This window comes from Megascapheus bottae, chromosome 21 (assembly GCF_031878675.1).
Source record: "Megascapheus bottae isolate mThoBot1 chromosome 21, mThoBot2.hap1, whole genome shotgun sequence".
Classification (NCBI taxonomy): Eukaryota; Metazoa; Chordata; class Mammalia; order Rodentia; family Geomyidae; genus Megascapheus; species Megascapheus bottae.
In genome coordinates this window covers 9539915-9559802 of record NC_143529.1, presented here as the reverse complement: position 1 = coordinate 9559802, position 19888 = coordinate 9539915, and the positions used below count along the sequence as shown (strand labels likewise).

The following is a 19888-nucleotide window of genomic DNA, read 5'->3' as shown; positions in this document are numbered from 1 at the left end:
GCAGCGCTGCGAGCCGGCAGCCTTGGCCGCCGCCGCCGCCTCCACCTCCTCCGGGTTCTCAGCCCCGGCTCTCCAGAACGGGTCTCCTTCCTGAAGGTGTGAAAGGCTCTTTCAGCCTCCTCTCCCCCCCCTCCTCCTCCTCGTCCCCTCCCTCCCCCCCCCCCCCCGCTCGTTCGGGTCCCCCTTTGGAGGAGTCCTCCTCCTCCTCCTCCTCCTCCTCCTCCTCCTCCTCCTCCCTCTCCCCCCTCCCCATCACCATCATAACAACCATCTACGCACCAGAAGAAGACACCCTGACCCAGGACCTTAAACGTTAGGACCTGGGGAAGAGGCAAGGGAGAGGAGGGAAGGAAAAGGAAGACTTGAGAGAAGGCTGCAAAGCAGAGCACCCGAAACTTTCCACCCTGGATTCTCTACTTTTGCTCCATGGACAGAGCCCCAGCCAGCCAAGTTTCAGGCAGACCGTGAGCAGTAAGTACGCGGGGCGAGGGCTGCGCGCCGCGCTCGGGAGTGGGGCACGCCCGGGGCCGGCTAAGTTCCACGATCGGACGGCGGAGCCTGGCAGGGAGACCCGGGTGGAACCCACTGCCGAAGCCCCCTCGGCGTCGGCGGCACCCCGTTTTCTTTTCTCCCCCGCCGCGCCTCCTGGACCCGGGGGAGGGGGGCGGCCGAGCGGCCTCGCGCCCGCCGCCCGAGCGCGGGGAGAGCTTTCCGTGCGCCCGGCCGGGAGCGGGGTTTCTTCTTCCCGAGGGGTTCGGTGACGAAGCCAGCGCCGTTTCTCCGGGTGTCTTCTTTCCTTTCCCGCCCCACGCCCCCTCCCAAATACCCCAGGGGTGCAGGGGCGCGCAGCTTCGCGGAGGGGCGCGCGATCGGCGGAGCGAGCCGGGAAAAACTTTCTGGAGTGCCGGGGGCGCGGGGCCGGGCGGAGGCTGCGCCCGACCCGACGAACCCCGGCGCTCTGGGCTCCGGCGTGCTGCTGACACGGAAGCGCTTTTTTAGAAAAGCGCTCGGGAGGAGCGGGGCGGGGGGCGGGAGAAGAACGCCCCCAAATAATGGTGGCCACCCTACTCTTGCGATGCAAGTTACTCTAGCGAATAATTCCAAGTGTCTCGGATGGTTGCTGGTGGGGAGTTAGGGCCGGGTTCGTGCCGAGTGTGTCAGTGTGAGTGTGTGTGTACTTGTTCCGTAAAGGTAAAGAGCCGGGTCTCCAGGGGTCCTGTCACCTGGCCATTGGCTCCAGCCTGGCACATCCATCAAGCGATTGATTTGGGTGCGGACTTTTGAGGGTCCCCGCTCCCCCAGGGTGGGGGGGGACACGTCCCTTTCTGAGGTACCCCTCCGGCGCCACCCAGAGCCACCCAGACAGCGGGGCCCTCGCCATCCACAAGGGTGTCTGCCACCCCCGCCCTCACTTCTAGACGGCTCTGGGCGCCTCGCTGGGCGGACTCCCGGGGTGGCGGCATCCCGAGTTCGAGGCTGCCCGGGGCCGTCCGCTCCGGGAGGGCCGGCCCGGGTCTTGAGGGCCGTAGGGGAGAGCCCGGGGGGCGCGCGCGGGGAAGGGTGTCGGCGTGGCTGCGCTCCGCGGGCCCGCCGCCGCCGGCCTGGACGTGGATCACGTGTGTGAGCAGTTTTCCCTCTTTTTCTCCCCCCCCACTCCCTCCCTCCACTCCCCCCCCCCCACACTTCCCTAGGTCCCAGTGCGTTTTATTGCGACCTGCCGGTGGGAACTTTGTCTCCGAGTCGGAGCAGCATGGAGCGGCGGAGCGAGAGCCCGTGTCTGCGGGACAGCCCCGACCGGCGGAGCGGCAGCCCGGACGTGAAGGGGCCTCCCCCGGTGAAGGTGGCCCGGCTGGAGCAGAACGGCAGCCCCATGGGAGCCCGCGGGAGGCCCAACGGCGCGGTGGCCAAGGCCGTGGGAGGTAACAGCCCGCCGCGGGGCGGTGCGCCGCCCGCCCGGGGCCCGCGCTCCGGGCCCGGGTGTCAGGGTTCAGGTGGAGGAGGCGCGGTGTCGGTGTAGGGTTACAGGAAGTCACGTCCAGGCTGCCGTCCAGGCTGCCGAAGCGTGCCCAGGGCCTCCCCGCACACTGCTAGCTCCATCCCCAGTCTGAAGGGAGAAAGTGGTTTACCCAGAGGGTGGCATTTTTTGGGCACTTTGCCACTGTGTGCTGAGGTGTTGGCAGGTTTATGTCACAGCCAGCTAACTGTTTCTAGATTTTCCTAGAGAGCTTTTGAGGGATTTCACTCTTGCTGGCTTTGCCTCACTCTGTGGGAAGGATGAAGTTTAGGTGTCTTGGCTTTGATGTCCGGGGGCAGGTTACCCGCACGGGAGTGCGGTCAGTCAGGGCGGGCAGGGACGTTCCTGACTGCTGCGCTCCCTCCCATGGGGAGGAAGAGGCATCTGGGCAAACCGTCCAGGCCACGAGCTGCTGCTCTAACGCTGTCTGTTTGTAAAGTCGAGATGTGACTTGGTTGTACCTTACTGAACCAGGGAACAGAGCGAGGTAGTCTCAGTACCTGTCTTCTGTTTCTCCTCTCAGGAGCTCACAGTATTTAAAGGCAAGCTTTGGCTGTTGTTTTACTACGTTAAAAAAAAAAGTGGCTACTACAGTAATCTTGCAAAACAAAGAGAGAAATTTAAGCATTGCAATACTTAAGGATTTGCATGCCAACTGCCTAGTTGTCTTTGCGTGTAAAGTGCACAATTCGACATGGTATGCAGGTGTGTGTGTGTGTGTATGTGTATGTGTGTTTGGGGTAAATCACTCAAAATTGTTCACTTCTAAGTTTTTTCTAATAAGTAATTTAATATAATTCTTTATATTGCCCAGCATAAAATGTTATGAAAAAAGTGGCAAAACTTGGTGATAAACTCCCACCCCCAGATTCTCTGTGTTCCTATGGGTGTATTTTGAAGCATATGATTCACTTGAAATGCCCATTATCTCTTAAGTAATTAAAAATACATATTTAATAAATGACTTTTTTGGCTTTACTTATTTTGTGATTTGTTTCTTTGTGGCAGATATTTTGTGTATTAATCATTCCTTTTTGGGAAGCATTCATTATCTTGACTCATAAAGGAATTTTTTTAACATATTTGGCTACAGAGTATGGCTTATGTTCCTTCAATTTGGGGATGTGACTATATGTTTCAAAGAAGCAAAAGGAAACTTGCTAGTTTAGTAACCCACTTTTCGGGAGTGGGGTTTATTAATTTGTTGTCCTGAGACTAAAGCAATAGCCTTGAATTTTTCCTACAATTGTATTTAGGATGTAATTATGATAAGATATAACAAATATGGTAGGACCAAACTCTAGAAGATAATGACAAGTGCTGATAATCCTTGAAAGCAATGTATTCTAAAAGTGTCTTTATATATAACAAGATGTGGGTTTTCAATGTCAGGTTCCAAAGACCTAATATAAATTTCCTGGGTAGAATGAGTAGTAAACATTTCAGGATGAAATTGTGTTCCCTCCAAACACAGATTTTTTTTCATCTTTGCATATTATATTGAACTATGAAAGAAACTGCCCTTTTCTGTTGATCAGGGATAGTAAAATAGTCATTGCTTTTCATATTTTCTGGAATCATAGTCATATTTGACTATTCGCTAGTACTTTGACTCAAACTAAAAATTATTGTCTACACAAATAATAGATTTGTTTTTAGTATGTTCCTTAGTCACTTCTCTGAGGCTTAACTTAATTTAGTAATATCGAAGTTCTTATTATATGCCTTCCAAACTGAAAATAAGATGACGTTTTGTTTTAATATGTACCAGTTATAATCCTACTAAACTGGTTAATATAGTTCTGTGTGGTGGATTTTTAAGGACTTTTTTTTTTAAAGAGAGCTTTTATTCTATATAGCATAATAGATTGTTTAGAAAGAAGCTAATTTGGGGAATTTCAAAATGTAACAACTTAGAATATAAAATTTCGATAGTACAAAGATTTCTTATTGAATGTTAATAATTATTCTGTGGGGCTTAAGTTTATATAGTTTCCAAATGTACATTAAAATGTCAATAATTTCATTTCTTTGTAACTTTTAATCATGTATATAGACTGGAGGAAAGCCAAGCCTTTTTAAAAATGCACATTCTAAATTTTAAGAAATGTTTAAAGTATATTTCTTGTTAGGGTACTTTCTAATTGAAAGGTCTTTTTTTTTTTCTTTGAACAGAGTAAATGTAAGAGTAAAGGCTCCCTGCAGCCTTATGCTTACATTGTTTTCATAAAGCAATAATATAATAAGCGTAGAAAACTACAAAAGTATAGCACCACATCACTTATTGCCATTTTCAGATGTTGTAGTTCTGTCCATGTCAGTTGTAATGATGGACACAGTGAGATACATTAAAGAAAAAAAAAGCTCCAAATTTGGAAACTCTCTCTGGTTTTGTTGTTGTTGTTGTTAATCTTTAGTTCCTTTTTTTTTGTAAAGCTCTTACCATGCCCCTCCTCAGGGAAGTAAATAACAGTTTTATCTTACATCTTTGGATATACAGGGAGATAGATAAACATTTTTTGAATGCTTAGCTTGGACTAGAAAATTCTATTGTGGTTCTACATTTTGTTGTGTTTTGTTTTTTTGGAAGAAGGAGTTGTTATGATTTTTGATGGCAACTAAGTGTTCATAAAAAAGTGGGTGGTTTTAGTGCCCGTATGTAACTAGTAGAAGTAGTAATACTCTATCATAGTCTCTAGGGTTATGCTTTAATAGGGAACTTAAAAGTTAGTACATTGTTTACACTGTGGTGGCTTTGGAAGACTATTAGACTAGATTCACTTTGTTTTGTCTTTCCAACGCTTTCTAGGATGTTTTTGCTTTTATTTAAGCAGTGTGTTTCAAAGCATATATGTAGTAAAATATAAATGCTCAGATGTGTATGCCAGTCAGATTTTATAGAAGGTCTTCTGGGGGGAAAAAGAAGGCTAATATCTCTTTAAAAAACATATGAAGGTTGGGGGAGAGTTTAGAGCAAGCTAGAGCACTGTGGTGTTGACAGCTTTATGTCCCTGCTGGGTAACATTCACTTACTAGAATTGGCGTCCCCTCTCAGCTAGTAATTCACTCCATAAGGATTTTGAAAAAGGATGATTAATGGTAGGGAAATTTATATTTGTGAAATTGATGATTAAACCTTGTAGATCTATCTGAAGACTCAGAAAAAGAAGGGATTATTAAGGATGACAAAAATAAGGATCACATGATCTTTTTAACCAACACTGGCATCAGCAACTAAAATACTGTCTATACTGCATGGAATATTTGAACCAGGCAACCTTCAGCCTAAAATGAAAGCAATGCCAAGCAGGTTTCCAGAAGGAAGCCAGGCGCTTTGCCTTCCTCCAATGCTGCTGGAAGGTGCCGGCCAGTGGGGCTTTAGAAGCAATAAATTATTGTGCTCCATTCATTGTTAACATCATAGGCATTTTTGCTTTTTAATGTTTGGCTTAAAGAAGAACTTTCAGACAGCTTTATTTAAACTGAATGAACAGCGCCTGAATCTACCAGATGGTGTATTTGCTGATAGGAGGCATTAAACATCAGAAATCTTTTTGATATTTTTCACTTTCCTATGAATTTTTATGATTTTTTTGAGGGGGGAGAGGAGTGTTAAATGTTCTAGATTTTTAGGGAAAAATATTTAAACTTTGAAACTCTCTTACAGGGCTACCTGCTCTTTTTTGGAAAACATTTGCTTATCTTTGCAAACGCATTGTTTACAAATAACCCCATTTGATCTTATTGAAGTCCAAGTTATCTAATAGCTAGTCCACCAAAGTAAAATCAGTTCTTCTTGCTCCCTAGCAGCCCTTTCATGAACATAACCATTTTATTGCAAGGGGGAAAAATCATTATGTAGCACACTCTGATGTATTCAATAGGGAAGCAAATGTGATCAAGACTTAGGCAGGGCCTCATTTGAAGCTAAGCATTGCCTACAACAACAGTTAGTTTAATTGTCTACATGTGGAACATTTCCTTTTTGATTATGAGGAAAAGAGAGGTGGTTCAGGTCAGGTGTAGATACTGCATTAGCAGTAATAGAGACACATTTCACTTTCTGAAAGGAGCGCAGATACGAAAGACTATAGATATTTATACATGGAAACGTTAAAGGTACTTAGAAATTTAGAAATATAATTGTAATTAAAGAAAAGGTAGAACACTCTATTTCTTAGGATGGATATCATCTTATTTGTAGGAAGGACTCATATTGCTTCAGAAGAGAAAAACTTTCCTTTCCAGTCCATATTTTTTTTTTTTAATTTAAAGGTTTAAAGTCTTTTAAATAGAGTGAATTTAGGCTCTGGGGTCATCCAACCATCCAGCATGTCCTCTGTAGTTTTGCTGAGGTAGAAAAATAGCCCTTCTCTAAAGTGTTTTTAGTCCTTTAGGCCTGTTATTAAAATAAAGATATACTTGGTTAAAAAAATATATGCAATGGAACATACACATTAAACAGAACATAGGGTATCCGCCCCTCAAAGTCCTAAGCATAATTTGGTGTTTCAAGCAATTTTGGAAGTCTTATGTTCCATCAGCAGAAACCCACTGACCATTATACATTCAAGATCCTCAGTGTGTGTGTGTGTGTGTGTGTGTGTGTGTGTGTGTGTGGCGTTTAACTACAGAGATATCTTTTAAGACATCTGTTTTTAGCCCCTAAAGAAAATAAGTAATATCATCATTGTTCTGCAGTTTAAGCAGTAGAATCTGTACATCTATCCTTTTTGCTGCTTCTTTTTTCTTAAAAAGTTTTAGACTGCTTATCTTTGTAGGGAAGGAAAATAGCCTAAAAATTATTGTATTACATACGAGGAATAGTGATTTGAGTCATTTTAAAGATAAGGAAATCAGTTTTGTTTCAGGTAAGACTAGACTTTGGTGTACAGCTGACAAAATAGTAAGAAATGCAGACTGACAATTCACTTCGGATAACTTAAAATCTTCCTTTTCTTAAAAAAAGTAGTATAGAAACAGTTTATATCGATATATTGAAAAGACATATAAGATTAATAGAGTTAAATTTCCAAATTGTATTTGCTTCGTTTAGTAAAATTATCTTGAGTTTTTTTTAAAGTGGTTTTCTGTTGAGACAAAATCACCAAAGGTTACTCACCATTGTAGAAAGTTTCCTCCAGCTAATATTACCACATTAGTTTTATTAACTGGACAGTTTGTTATATTTCAGGAAACTAAACTTCATGCTCCATAGCATATAGCTTGTAATGAGTCCTTTATATTTTTAAATTTAATAAGTAACCTTAAAAAAAGACCTTTGTAACTAATGTACAATAATAGTAGTTTTTACTATCTTCCTTACATGAATGCTGAGATACAATGGCATTTTGGAACATATTTAAAGATGGAGCATTTGACAAAAGTTGTGTGTGTAACAGTTTGTCAGTGAGAAGTGACAAGTGGGAAATGACAAATGAAATGTTGGCATCCCTACTCTTTATTTTGATAAAAATGTCTCAATTTGCAGTGATATAATACTGTTTCATATTATTTCATGAGTTGTGTGAGATGCATAAGGAGAATTTAGATTTTGTGAACGGAAAATTAGCAGCCCAAACTCTCTTTTCAGAAGCTTTGGCAGCGCGTCCCTTTCCCCCTTCTCCTCAAGAGTAAGAACAGCCGTGAAATGTTGGACCTAACCCATACATTTTAACTCATTATTTTTTGAAAAGAAAAAAAAAAGAAGGAAATAGCTGAAAATGGTTTCAAGTAGGACCTTTATGCTTAGCTCAAAAAAATGGAGAGAGTTCGCCTTTTAGTTTCCTTCTTCACAGCGATTTGAAAACCAGTGATTCCTCTCTGCTGACTTAGATTGTATAGATCTGTTCTCATTTCAAATCACCACTGCTTTCCAGCCTGAATTTAGGGTGCTAGCAAGGAGAGTTGTGGGTTTCTTTAAAATAAAGTTCAGTAGAGGTTTGAAAATGTCTTGGGTTACAAGTGAATCTTTATATACAAATGGATCTTTATCATCCTAGTGCTTAAGGATAATGTGATAGATACTTCAAAGTAAACACCCTGAGTGGGATTGAAGTATGAATTAAAACAAAGCCAACCAAAGACCCACAGATAAAGACAAACACAAACACAAAAGACACAGATGTAGCCCAATAGTGTGTGCTCTTTTCCATTTTTTGAAGTTATGCTGCTTCCTTTGCTGAGCTTGGACAACAAAATGTTTATATTCTTCTTTTACATGGAAGGAAGCCCCAGAGCATGACATGTTGCAGTGTTATTGTAAAAAATGTTTCTTGATAGAGTTTTCAAAATCATAGAGCTGTGTCTATATAATTTTTTTTCAATTAACAGAACTGTTTTGCTGCTTTAACAGCAAGTAATTTAACATTTGTGGTGAAATCAGTATAATTAAGTGTCAGTGAAAGGCATTAGAAACTGCCTTGTAGGACTTGTGCCTTTTGACCATATTTGCAAAGTTTTACTTAATTCTAGAGTTAAAAAAATTGGTAGGAAGACATATTATGTATAAATGTGCCTTAGCTATATAATTATAGTGATTGGGTAGATGGCATGCTATTTTTTTCTCTTAAATTGATGCTTATACCTTTAAAACAAAAAAAAAAAAGAAAAAGAAAATGAAAAGAAAACCTAGTAGATATTTTTGTTTTAAACAGATGCTTAAAATGCAAAAAGAAAAGAATTAATAGAAATGTAGAAATTTTAAGTGTTAGTATATAGCAACCGTGGTTATAATCTATTACAATAATGAAAAATCCTGAGGGGAAGTATATTTCAATTTTGGTTGATTCCGATACTGTTGGCATATGCTAGTGTATCAGGCTGAATGAATTCTTTCCTTTACTAGTGGCTTTCTCGGTGAGTGGAGTTGTGTCCTAGCACGGGTTGGTTACTAAACTGTGGTGTAATGTATCAACAAAGGTCAGACGTGAAGGGAAAGCCCTGTAAGTTACTATTTATAAAAAATGAATATCGTCCGCACTAGAGTGACGGTGTAGTGCCCACTGATGGCTGCAGACTTCCTGAAATGAACAGAATCCAGAGTCTTTGTTTCCTTTGAAAACTTGCACAGACACAGAAGAAATAGGCTTTAGTGGGAGCAAACATTTTTACAACACGTAAGTCTGACAGAGGTGATTTAGAAGCATTTTTATTTTTGTAGGAAAACTTAAATTTCATGTTTACCACAGTTATCTAGTCCTTAAAAAAAATCTCCTTTTCATTTTATATTTGATTAGAAAGCAAGTCATCCATTTCATTAAATAGTGATTGTGACTTCTTTAGCAGAAGAAAATATTTCCTTTGCAAAGAGATAAAATTGGGTTAAGTGTCATACCCAAAACTCCTGAGAAATGATTGATTGCATACAGTAAAACTAACCATATTTTTAGATTCCCTGGTTATGCCTCTGTTACAAGAGCGTTGTTTTAATTTCAAGTATTTATGTACCCAAGGAAAGGTAAACTTGACATATTTAGTAGCTTATTCAACAAATTCATATCAAAAGTGTTATAAGAATATTATTATTATTACATGGTTAACAGAACAAAAACTTTCTTTTGTCATAATCCAAAGATGATAACAGAGCAGCATGATAAATGTCTCGATAAGTGTTGTACTAAAAGAAAATGACTTGTCTTCTGAGGCACTGGAGAGTTTATGTTGCTTTGGACCCATTTCCCAAGCAGTGATCGAAAACAGATTACAATAACAATTATACAGTCAGAAGATGCAATATCCATTTCTGCTTTAATTGAGTGAAAGAATAATAAAAACATCATTAAGAAAAATGAGGTGGACCTGTCACACAATGTACATTTTTTTTTTCTCTAGTCTTGGAAAAGATGTGGAATAACCCAAGTGCTTTTCTCTTATTTTTGTGGTGTTTATTAGGTAAAATCTGTTTTGGGAAAGAGACCATTTGGCTCTCATTCTTCCTTGGACAGTTAAGAGAGAAGCTCATTGGAAATAGTTGCCCAGTCATTAAAAGAGGCTTTGACTTTGTCTTCTTATGTACTATGAGGATATCACAGTTTCTTAAATTATGCTTGAGGAATACTCACCCTTACCTCCTTTTCTTCCACTTGTGGAAATGGAAGTCAGAAGTCAGGACTGCTGCTCTTGTGACAAAGTCCTCCCTGTGATCCCTGAAGGGATGATCCTCCTCTTCCTAAAGACTTAATCACTCTAAAGAGCCAAGAAAGTTGAGGCTGAAAAACCAGCACCCTACATTTCCTTAGTATTCATAAGTCTGTGGGGGCACTTGAATTTCCATGTGTGAACATCACTGGATTTGTACTCAGGTGAATGACATGGCTTGTCACTTGGGTACAGAGGATCTGGTTCTAATCAACAGTCTTTGAGCCTAATATTACATCCCAAATCCTTTCTATGGGACCTCCAGCTTTCTTTCCCCAGAGGGAGGATCCTTGGGCTGTATTTGTCACTCGATTTTAGATACTGGGAGCTTCTTAAAGCTTAGTGAGAGTGATGGAATTCAGTCTCTGCTTATCATGGAGCACTAACTGCATGGCCAAAGTAAAGTCAGAGCCCTAGCTTGGGCTCAGTTAATATAGACTTAGAGGAGACAATTTCTTTGATCTGCTTCTAAGATTTTTCTTGGGTATAATACTTCTTGGTAGGTGGCAAAATGAAGGACTTAACTTTTTTTTTTATTCAGTCCAGAAGTCCAGTTAATAGTGCCCTCATTAAAATACTTTTGTCAGCAAAGAATTTTTTCAGCTTTAACATTTACATAACTTAACTATGTTGACGAATGCCACTGAGCTAAGGGTCTATTAGTGGTTCTGTTTTTTGTGGACTTTACAATTTAAACCTAAATATTAATTCTGGGTAGAAGTTGGCATAGTGTCTTTTTGCCTTGGAGGGCATTTTTGTTATACAGTAAAAGAAAACTTTCTATTCCATCAGATTACCTTCTCCATGTCCCTACCACCCAGAGTAAATAGCAATTAAATAGTTAAGGTTTTAAAAAGGCATCTTTATTTTTTAAAAAGGCATGACTATTTTAGGTGAATTTAGCAATTTTCCATTAGTTCATATTAAAGCTAGTGGGACTTTTTCGGATACTAACAAGAAAGATCCGTGAGGTGTGATAATATAATGAAGTATTTTTCTTTTTTAGGTAAAATTATTTTTAATGACCCTTAACTTGTAAGCCAATGATTTGTCATTTTTACTAGAAAGTGAGAGGCATAAAATATTATTTATTCTTATTAGTGTCACCTGTAATTATAACCTTGACCAGAAGGAAAGGAACTGGAATCTCAGTATAAAGTGACCAAATTTTCCACTTTGGGTTATTTTGGAAAGCATACTTTCTGTAAATACTGAAGGCAAGTTTAAAAAAATATAATAATAAGTACATAAAGTAGACTTAGTATAGGAACCTGATATGTACTAACTGCAAAATTACAAACAAACAAAAAAGCAAGGAAATCCCGCAGGGATACATGGCTCTTCTGTAAAGAGCAAGTGTTTAGAACATTGGTGGAAGCGCCCTCCTTGAGAAATGAGCAGTGCCTGGTGAAGCCCCATCATCCAGAAGATATAGAGTGTCTTCACACAGATCTTGTCCTTTAGGTTTGGCAAATGTGGTATTAGAAGACAAGAAAAGTAGAAGAACAAAGTGTTCTCTAAGTGGGAAAGTTGTTATCCATTTAAGATCCAGATCAAGCTACTTTACAGGGGGGGAATATGATGACCCTGATGTTTTTGGTTTTTTTTCCTGAAATGAATCGATAGGTAAAATTCAGTGAAATGAACTCTATTTACAAGCTTATTCTTATAGCTCATTCTTTGTGCCTTGAGCACATTTTTATGGCTAACTTGTCACCCCTCGCCCACGCCACCCCAACTGAAGCTTACTATTGAAAATCTGCCAATGTTGACACAATGATCATTAGTTCCCAAGAGACTTTGAGGAGGGGGAGGGAAAACTGTAGGGAATGCCATGATTTTTACTAACAACTATTTTGTTCCATGTGTCTTTTTTGCCACTGCAGCAAAACAGGAGAGCATCTTATGTTCAGGACTGATGCTGAATACTCTGCTGTGGAAATGTATAGAATTCCAATTAGTACAGTGTTAGAGTATAAATGTACTCCTTTTCACACTGATCCCAGTGGTTAGTGGAAAACAAGCTGCAAAGTAATTCCCTCAGACCCCAATAAAAAGATTTATAGCAAAATAATTCTCAGCCTCATAATGGGACTGTTGTAGGGTTGTGTTTGATATTTGTAAGGCTGAAATGCAGTCCGTGTACCCAAACGAAACATTTATTGTAAACAAGTTAACTGCCAAGAGCTTATATTCTGTCAAACATAATTATATTGAAGATTGATGTATATAGATTGAAAGTGAGGTTGAGGGAGACAGTTCCTTTCTTCACCAAGGAAGGGCTTCTGAGATGCCGCCCTCTGCTTTGATACAGTGACTCAGTGAAGCTGTCTTCCTCACAGCCAGCCTCTTATGTACAATAAACACAGACTTGCTCTCCAAAACAGATCTGTTTGTCTATCCTACTTCTGTTAAGAAAATAAAGAAATGAACTTATATTCCTGGGAGCTGTTATGTGTAGTTTCATCTTCATCTAGATCAGGCAGCTATGGCTTTAAGATCACATAACTGCTCTCATCTCTGGGGTCATTTTGGAGGGTATCCACATACTAGCACCTTTGCATTTAAGTTAGTTCTACACAAACCTTTCCATCCTTTACGTGCAATTCAAGAAAGGAGTGCTGGACTTCTCTTTGGCCTGTTTAGAGATTCAGTGTGCAAGATTAGAATTGTTTTGAAACAGGAGGCTGGGTGAAGGGAGCGCTCGTTTGTATGCTTCTCTTTGAGCCTAGGAAACTTTTTTAGACTTAAAAATATATGAATCTATGAATCTAGTCTAGGGGAAGTAAAATGTTTCTGAGGTTAAATTGTATGTGTCTGGAATTACCTCCAGTTTTAAATTTTACAGTAATCATTTAGGATTTTTTTTTTTTTTTGCTTTGAAGAAGGGAGAAGGTAGAATTTTCTGTTTCATTCAGGATAAGGATTTCTCACTTTCTTGTTCATAAAAAAATCAGTTTAGGCTTTGGTAACACTTCACTAAAACACAAAATCCCATTCTATTTGTCTTCGGGTGGTAGGTAGATTTAGATTAACTATGGTAAGGGTATAAAGATGTTTTCAGTGGATTTTTATGCAGTGATTTCTTCAGGTCCTTTATTTTAGATTAAATTTAATATTTCATATTGGAAATTATATAAGTTAGAAGAGAATGTCTTAGTGTCATATAGTATGAAAAATGAATAATATACTCATCTTCTCCGTTCTGCTTTTCTTATTTAAGTAATTTCTCAAAATTACACAGGTAAATCTATACTTAAAATACTTTGTCTGGGAAATATTCCATCAGACCCAGATTTCCCTGGACTGTAGGCTGGATTTTATTAACTCGATCTGAGTCACAATAATAATATCCTATGTATTACAAGTCAGAGATCTCAGTATTCCCTAAGGGACTTGGAAAACACGCACTATGATTTTGACATTCTGTCTCATTCTCTCTCCGGTTCTTTTCTCTTTCTCCTTCCCATGTTAATACTTCCAGGGCTCATTTACTGTCTCCTATCCGCACACGTTTGTTGGATGTAGAAATGGAGATTTCAGTGGCTGGGAAAAGGTATATGGGCTGCTCTATGTTAAAGATCAACTGTATGAAATCTGCATATCTTTATTTCACAGTGATCATTTTTGTACTTCTATTAAATCTCTACAGATGTTTCACTGTTTAAAACTGAAATAGTGAACAGTAGGATTTTCTTCATGGGTGGGAAAAAGCCTTTTTTTTGTTTTTATTATAAAAACTTTACTTTCAGGTTTTTTTTTTATTTGATAAAAATCTTTCCACTCTAGTATGATTTCCTTTGAGGCTTTGCACCAGTGTTTGATCTCAATTTTTAATAATTTTTGTGAGTTAAACTCCCCAAAGAAAACATGCTTGTGCTATGAAATATTCCCACTAGAAATCTGGGTAGTCTTGTCTTATTGAGAGCCGAGCACTTGATTCCTTTATTAATTCCTTGCTAGAGAACCTTAGTACAGTTAACCTGACCTAATACTGTACTGGAGAAATTAATCAGGAATTTAAAAAAATGTTTGAATTAGATAAAATAACATACGATGAATCAAAAATCCAGGATGAAGCAAATGTTAACATCAGGGCTATTATTATTGACTTCTTTTTTTGGCTTAAGGGACTCTGAGTTGCAAATAGCTTTTTCTGGAGAGAATAATGAGAATGAGCCGAGAGGAGAGGTAAAGGCACAGCCACATAAATACACTTTTTAAACTATCCTTTTAAAGCTAGGCATTGGTGGCTCATACCTGTAATCCTAGCTATTCAGGAGGCTGAGATTTAAGGATTAAGGTTTGAAGTCAGCTTGGGTAAGAAAGTCAGTGAGAGTCTTACCTCCAGTTAACTAGCAAAATATTCCAGAAGTGGAGCTGTGGCATATTTGGTAGAGTGCCAGCCTTGAGTGAAAAAGCTAAAGGACAGCTCCCAGCCCTGAGTTTAAGCTATAGTTCTGGTACAAACAAAACAAAACAAGAACTATGCTGTAGAATACAGTGTTACTTAACACAGGACAGAAATCCTGGTATCTGTGCATGATGGTTTAGTCACTTAGTGCACTGTCTCAATTTACTGATGTGTGCCTTTCTAACCACTATGCAAACAGTCTTAATAATTTAGTTTTGAATTCAGGATCCTTAAGACATGCCATGAAGTTGAACTATTCTATGCTATCCAGACTTGTACTCTTTTATTTTTGCTTTTTTATTTTTTTGCCAGTTGGTGCCTGAGCTTCTTTTGCTCGAGGTTCACATTCTACCACTTGAGCCACAATGTCACTTCCAGCGTTTTCTATGTATGTGGTACTGAGGAATCAAACCCAGGGCTTCATGCATACTAGGCAAGCCCTCTTACCACTAAGCCACCTTGCCAGTCCTTAAAGTCTAGCATCAGTAAACATTTCGTCTTTCTGTAGTTATTAAATTTTTAAAAAGATACAGCAATTTAGGACCTGGCCAGGACTGCTGACTAGACCCTACCCCGGGGGTGGGGACCCAGAGCAATGTAGTAAGCCAATTTTTTTGAGTCATACCCCGCCCGGTCCACTGCAATGCTGCACACTGTTAGGCCAGGAATTTCTGTCAGCATGGACATGCATAGTCCTGTGGTCTGGCAAGCTTCCCCAAGGGGGAGCATGTTCTTAAATCTACTTGTGCAGATCCTTTCCTAGAAAGCTTCCCTTGTTTGCTGCTGCTGTATGAAATGCCAGAGCAGCATAGTCATGCTGAGAAGTTTGATAACTGGGGATCTTAGGGGAAAAATCCAGAATGGACTCTACCAATTAATGATGATGACTCATGTCTGAATGGAATTAGCATGTTGTTCAACTGAGTCAATATTCAGGACCTACTCTAGGCCAAGCATGGGTGGGGGTGTTAAGAGTAAAGATGGCCCTAAGCATGTGCTCTCCTTCATGCCAGCGAGAGGCCCAGCATTGTTGATGTAGGGCATTTGGTATCTTGGGTCAGGCTTGTGGGCCAGGTTTGCCAAAGTTCTAAGGGGACCCATGTGAGTTATAGTTTAGGTAAGGAGCTGCAATGCAATTCCTGTGTGCCTGTGAAGGCCTGCCAGTCCAGTTTTATTTTGCCACTGAAATTCTGTAGCTGAGGAGCTATTAGATACCCTTGAGGTTGTCTTTTACCCTTCAGGTAAAATTCAGGTGGAATTTTGATCTTAACTTAGAGACTGGCCTGGGATGGGAAATGAAGGCCAGACCCATCTTCTTTCCTGTCACTTGAGGCTCATTTCAAGCTTTTGGGGGTTCACTCTCTATTTCCTACCTGAAGTTTATTATTTGCTCTTTTCTTTCAATGTTAAGATCAGCTTCAAGCATTGCCAAGTAGTATGTGATTTTTCCCAGAGGGGGAATTCTGAGAATACAATAGTTTCTGAAAACCATCCACAGCCCTCTTGTGCTCCCCATGGAGGGAGTGAGTCATCAATGAGCTTGCCATGAAAGTCTATTCAGAAAACTTACCCTGGATAAGCACAAAACCAAATTTTTGTGCAAGTGGTTCAATCCACCCTTCCCTTACACTGTGAATCACTCAGGACATAATGCCATCCCAACTGTCATGGCTTCTTCTACAGTGAGAGTTAGGGATAAACCCAACCACTAATAGAAACGAAGGAAGTCGTCCTTCAGGGAACTTACAGATGACAAACAAAGGGAAAGAGGAAAGCTGGATGCAGGAGCTGCAAAGAGAAAGCTTCCTGGACTCCTCAGGGAGGGATTCACTTACACTTTCTTCTTCCCCCAAATTAAATAGCATATTTTTGCTGTTTGTTTCATTACATCATTTGAAATTTCTTTCCTTGGAAAATTTATTTGGGATAAAAATGTTATTCTTTTACAGTGAATATACTTTCCTGTTCCACATAGTGATACTTAGATTTAACAGCAGAATGCTTATGGTGCTATTTCCTAGTCGCCTTTGTAAGCTGTATTAGTTTGTTTGAATACTTGCTATGAGGTTTATACAGGAAGAACTAAAGATGCATTTCTAGAACATATCCTTATTGTTAAGTGAAGCTTGACTGTGAGATAGAGACCACACAGTCATTCCATAGCAACTTATAGTAACGTTTTATCTATTAATCTCTTTGAAAAAATTTGAGATCAGCCCCAGGAGGGAGTAGGAGGCATTGTGGAATGTGGAGCCTGTAGCTGCCCTAGTCCAGTGGGCTGGGTATCTGAGAAAGGAGAGCAGCAGGGACAGGACCTGAGAAGGTAGGAAAGAGGCATTTAACCCATTTTGAAATTTTGCCTAGGACCCCAAGGAGGAGACTGAGAAATACCCTGCTTGTCCGTTCTCTTTCCAATTCTGAGCATGCAAGCTTTCCTTTGTTGTTTTAAGATAGGAAGAAAGGGTTACTGTTGTTCTTATCTCTGACTTAGGGATGTGTGTTTGCAAGAGGGAGAGACAGACAGAGACAAACAGAAATACATTATAGGACAAGTATATTATTTTAGTCTATTTATTGTTGCTGCTCCTGTTGCTTGAACTTGTCCTGGGTACTTTCTCCAGGCTCCTTTTGCTCAAGACTAGCACTCTACCATTTGAGCTTTGTGTGTGTGTGTGTGTGTGTGTGTGTGTGTGTGTGTGTGTGTGTGTGTGTGTGTGTGATTAATTGGAGATAAGAATATTACTGACCCAGCTGGCTTTGAATTGTGATCCTCAGATCTGAGCCTCTTTGAATAGCTAGGATTACAGGCATGAGCCACCAGTACCTGGTGTAAAACATTTTGTTCACCAAGTAAATTTTCAATAGGAAAAGAGAGTCCTTCAATTCTTCCTCGCTCAGTCTTCTGAAGACTCTTCTAGTCCACCTGATAGAATAAATTTTCTGTCTCTTAAAGAGCTTGGTCTAGGATTGATTTATTGTGGAGGAGGCTGAGTGTAATATTTTCTTTCAGGTTCATTTTAAGCAAAGATCTGAGAGGCTCTGCCCAAAGCATTTGTAATCTTCTTTTAGCCCTAGGACTCTCTCAAATGTTAGAACCAGATATTCTATTGGCCCTGGGGAAGGGAGAGGATGTTCTGTGCTTGAGAAGGTGGATGGGTTTCCTTCTGTCTTTCCTTTGAGGAAGGTCTTACTGCTATCTTCTGGGAAGGACTCTGGTTTTCCTAGAGGCAGTCCCTGGAAAGAAAATGGTCTTAGAAGACAAAGGAGCTATCTGGGAGGTGGTTGACTGGGCTTTTTTTTTCTCTCTCATTTGCATGATCCTTTCTTTTGTGACTCAAAAGCAGGAACTCATTTTTATTTTATTTTCTCTATGCTTGCTGTCTGATAGTACTGAAAACTAAATTTACGTAATAAGTAATACGGACGACACATTGGACAAAACAAGTAGTAAAGACTCCTTTACTAAATAGCCAATGCCTGAGAGTCCTGTTGAGAGTGGATTTTGGAGTATAATCTTTCAAAGAGAGGTATGGTATTTAGATGCTGTAACCTGAACTACTCTTCTTGTCCTTTGTTTGTTTGTTTTTGTATCTGTTCTATTTACTCTCCTGTAGTTTCAAGTTCTCTCAGTTAAAGGAGAATTATAATAGCCCTATCACATGGTAAATATGAGGAAAAAAACAAAGCTTCTGTAAAGTAAATGATAAGCTAATCAGTATAATACTAAGGACCTTTCCCTTTTCCCTTCCTTTAATTTGTGCCTGTCCTGAGGCTTGAGCTCAAGGCCAAGGCTCTGTCTCAGATTTTTTTTTCTATACCACTTGAGCCACAGCTCCATTTCTTGCTTTTCGGAGGTTAATTGAACATGAGAGTCTCAGAGACTTTCCTGTCCCAGTTGCCTTTGAACTGTAATCCTGAGATATCAACCTTCTGAACCACTGGTGCCCCGCTTGTTGTATTTTGTCTTTAATGGAAAGTGGTTGAGTTCTGTCATGGAGACTTCATGATAATGAGCTAACTTTTACTTTTTAATTGTTGAAATTAAACATATAGAATAGTAGAATATATTTGTTCCTGTAGTTACTTTCATAACTAGTGTTAAAGACTCTTACCTAAAATGAAGGGAAGGGAAAAAGGCTTTTTCCTCATTAAAGAAGTTGGATTAATATTGTTCAAAGTAGAATTACAGTTTGGGGATACAGAGAGCAAATCACAGTGTATTTGAAGTTTAACCAAGAGTGTTTTCTTTCTCAAGTCTCTTTAAGTTCTGAGACACAGAGGAAAGACAACCAAGGAATATCCAAGAAGTGACAATACAGTCATGTAATTAGTCACTTAATAAGGTGGTGATCAGTTTGTCCTGTGTGAGAAAAACTATTTTTTTCTGTTGTTATTTAGCAGATGGCTAGAGTAATGATGATTGCTAGAAATACAATTGCCAATAAAATTTTCTAGTTGTTTCATTTAAAATAAGTCAACCCAAGAAATTAATTTCAGTAACTTATTTAACTCATATCAGAACTATTTCTATTGCAACTAATTTTTAAACATTAGATATATTTTTTTTGTTGCATGTGAGTATTAAATCATTGAAATCAAATATATATTTTACCCCAATATAGCATCTCAGTTTATGCCAAAGCATATTTTCAGAGCTCAGTAGCCACAAGTTGTGATTACAGTATTCAACAGTCAAACTGAAAGCATGAAGTACGGTGCTTGTGAACACCTTTTCTTTGTTGAGCACTTTGAGCTAATATTATGTATATAATAGTTCATTCAATAATTAGTATTGTTAGAGTCTCACTGATTAGGCCATTCAGTAACTATTAGAATACTTTTCATTCCAAAGAAAGACTTTTTAATATCATAAGCATTGTTTATAAAAAGCATTGAAAATTTTGTTTTCTTTTTCCACTTTATAAAATAGCATTAATACTGTTCCCCCAAAGAGACAAATAGATCCTATTGGCTGAAGTCTTTATTTTTGTTTTTAACTTTTTTTGTTTTTTTAGTGATGCTGGGGTTTTGAACTCAGGGCCTCCTGCTTGCTAAACAGGTCCTTGGATCATTCTTTAGGAAGTATGTATCAAGCTACGTGAGGTGACTCATGCCTATAATCCTAGCTACTCTGCAGGCTGAGATCTGAGGATCAAGGTTCAAAGCCAGCTCAAGCACAAAAGGGTCTGAGACTCTTATCTCCAATTAACCTCTAGAAAACCAGAAATGGGGCTTGGCTCAAGGGTAGTGTGGTAGTGTTGAGCTGAAGAACTCAGGGACAACACCCAGGCCCAGGGGTAGGGTGGTAGCCTTGAGCTGAA

At 39.8% G+C, this 19888-nt stretch overlaps 1 protein-coding gene across 1 annotated transcript in view; it reads left to right on the top strand.

The window, feature by feature from the left end:
- Positions 1-259: 259 nt before the first annotated feature.
- Positions 260-19888, top strand: part of Satb2 (SATB homeobox 2) — a 181600-nt gene continuing 161971 nt past the window's right edge. The window contains exons 1-2 of the mRNA XM_090354561.1: positions 260-471; positions 1692-1919. Of these exons, the coding sequence (XP_090210687.1) occupies positions 1751-1919 (169 nt within the window). The 5' untranslated portion in view covers positions 260-471; positions 1692-1750. The remainder of the gene's footprint in view (positions 472-1691; positions 1920-19888) is intronic.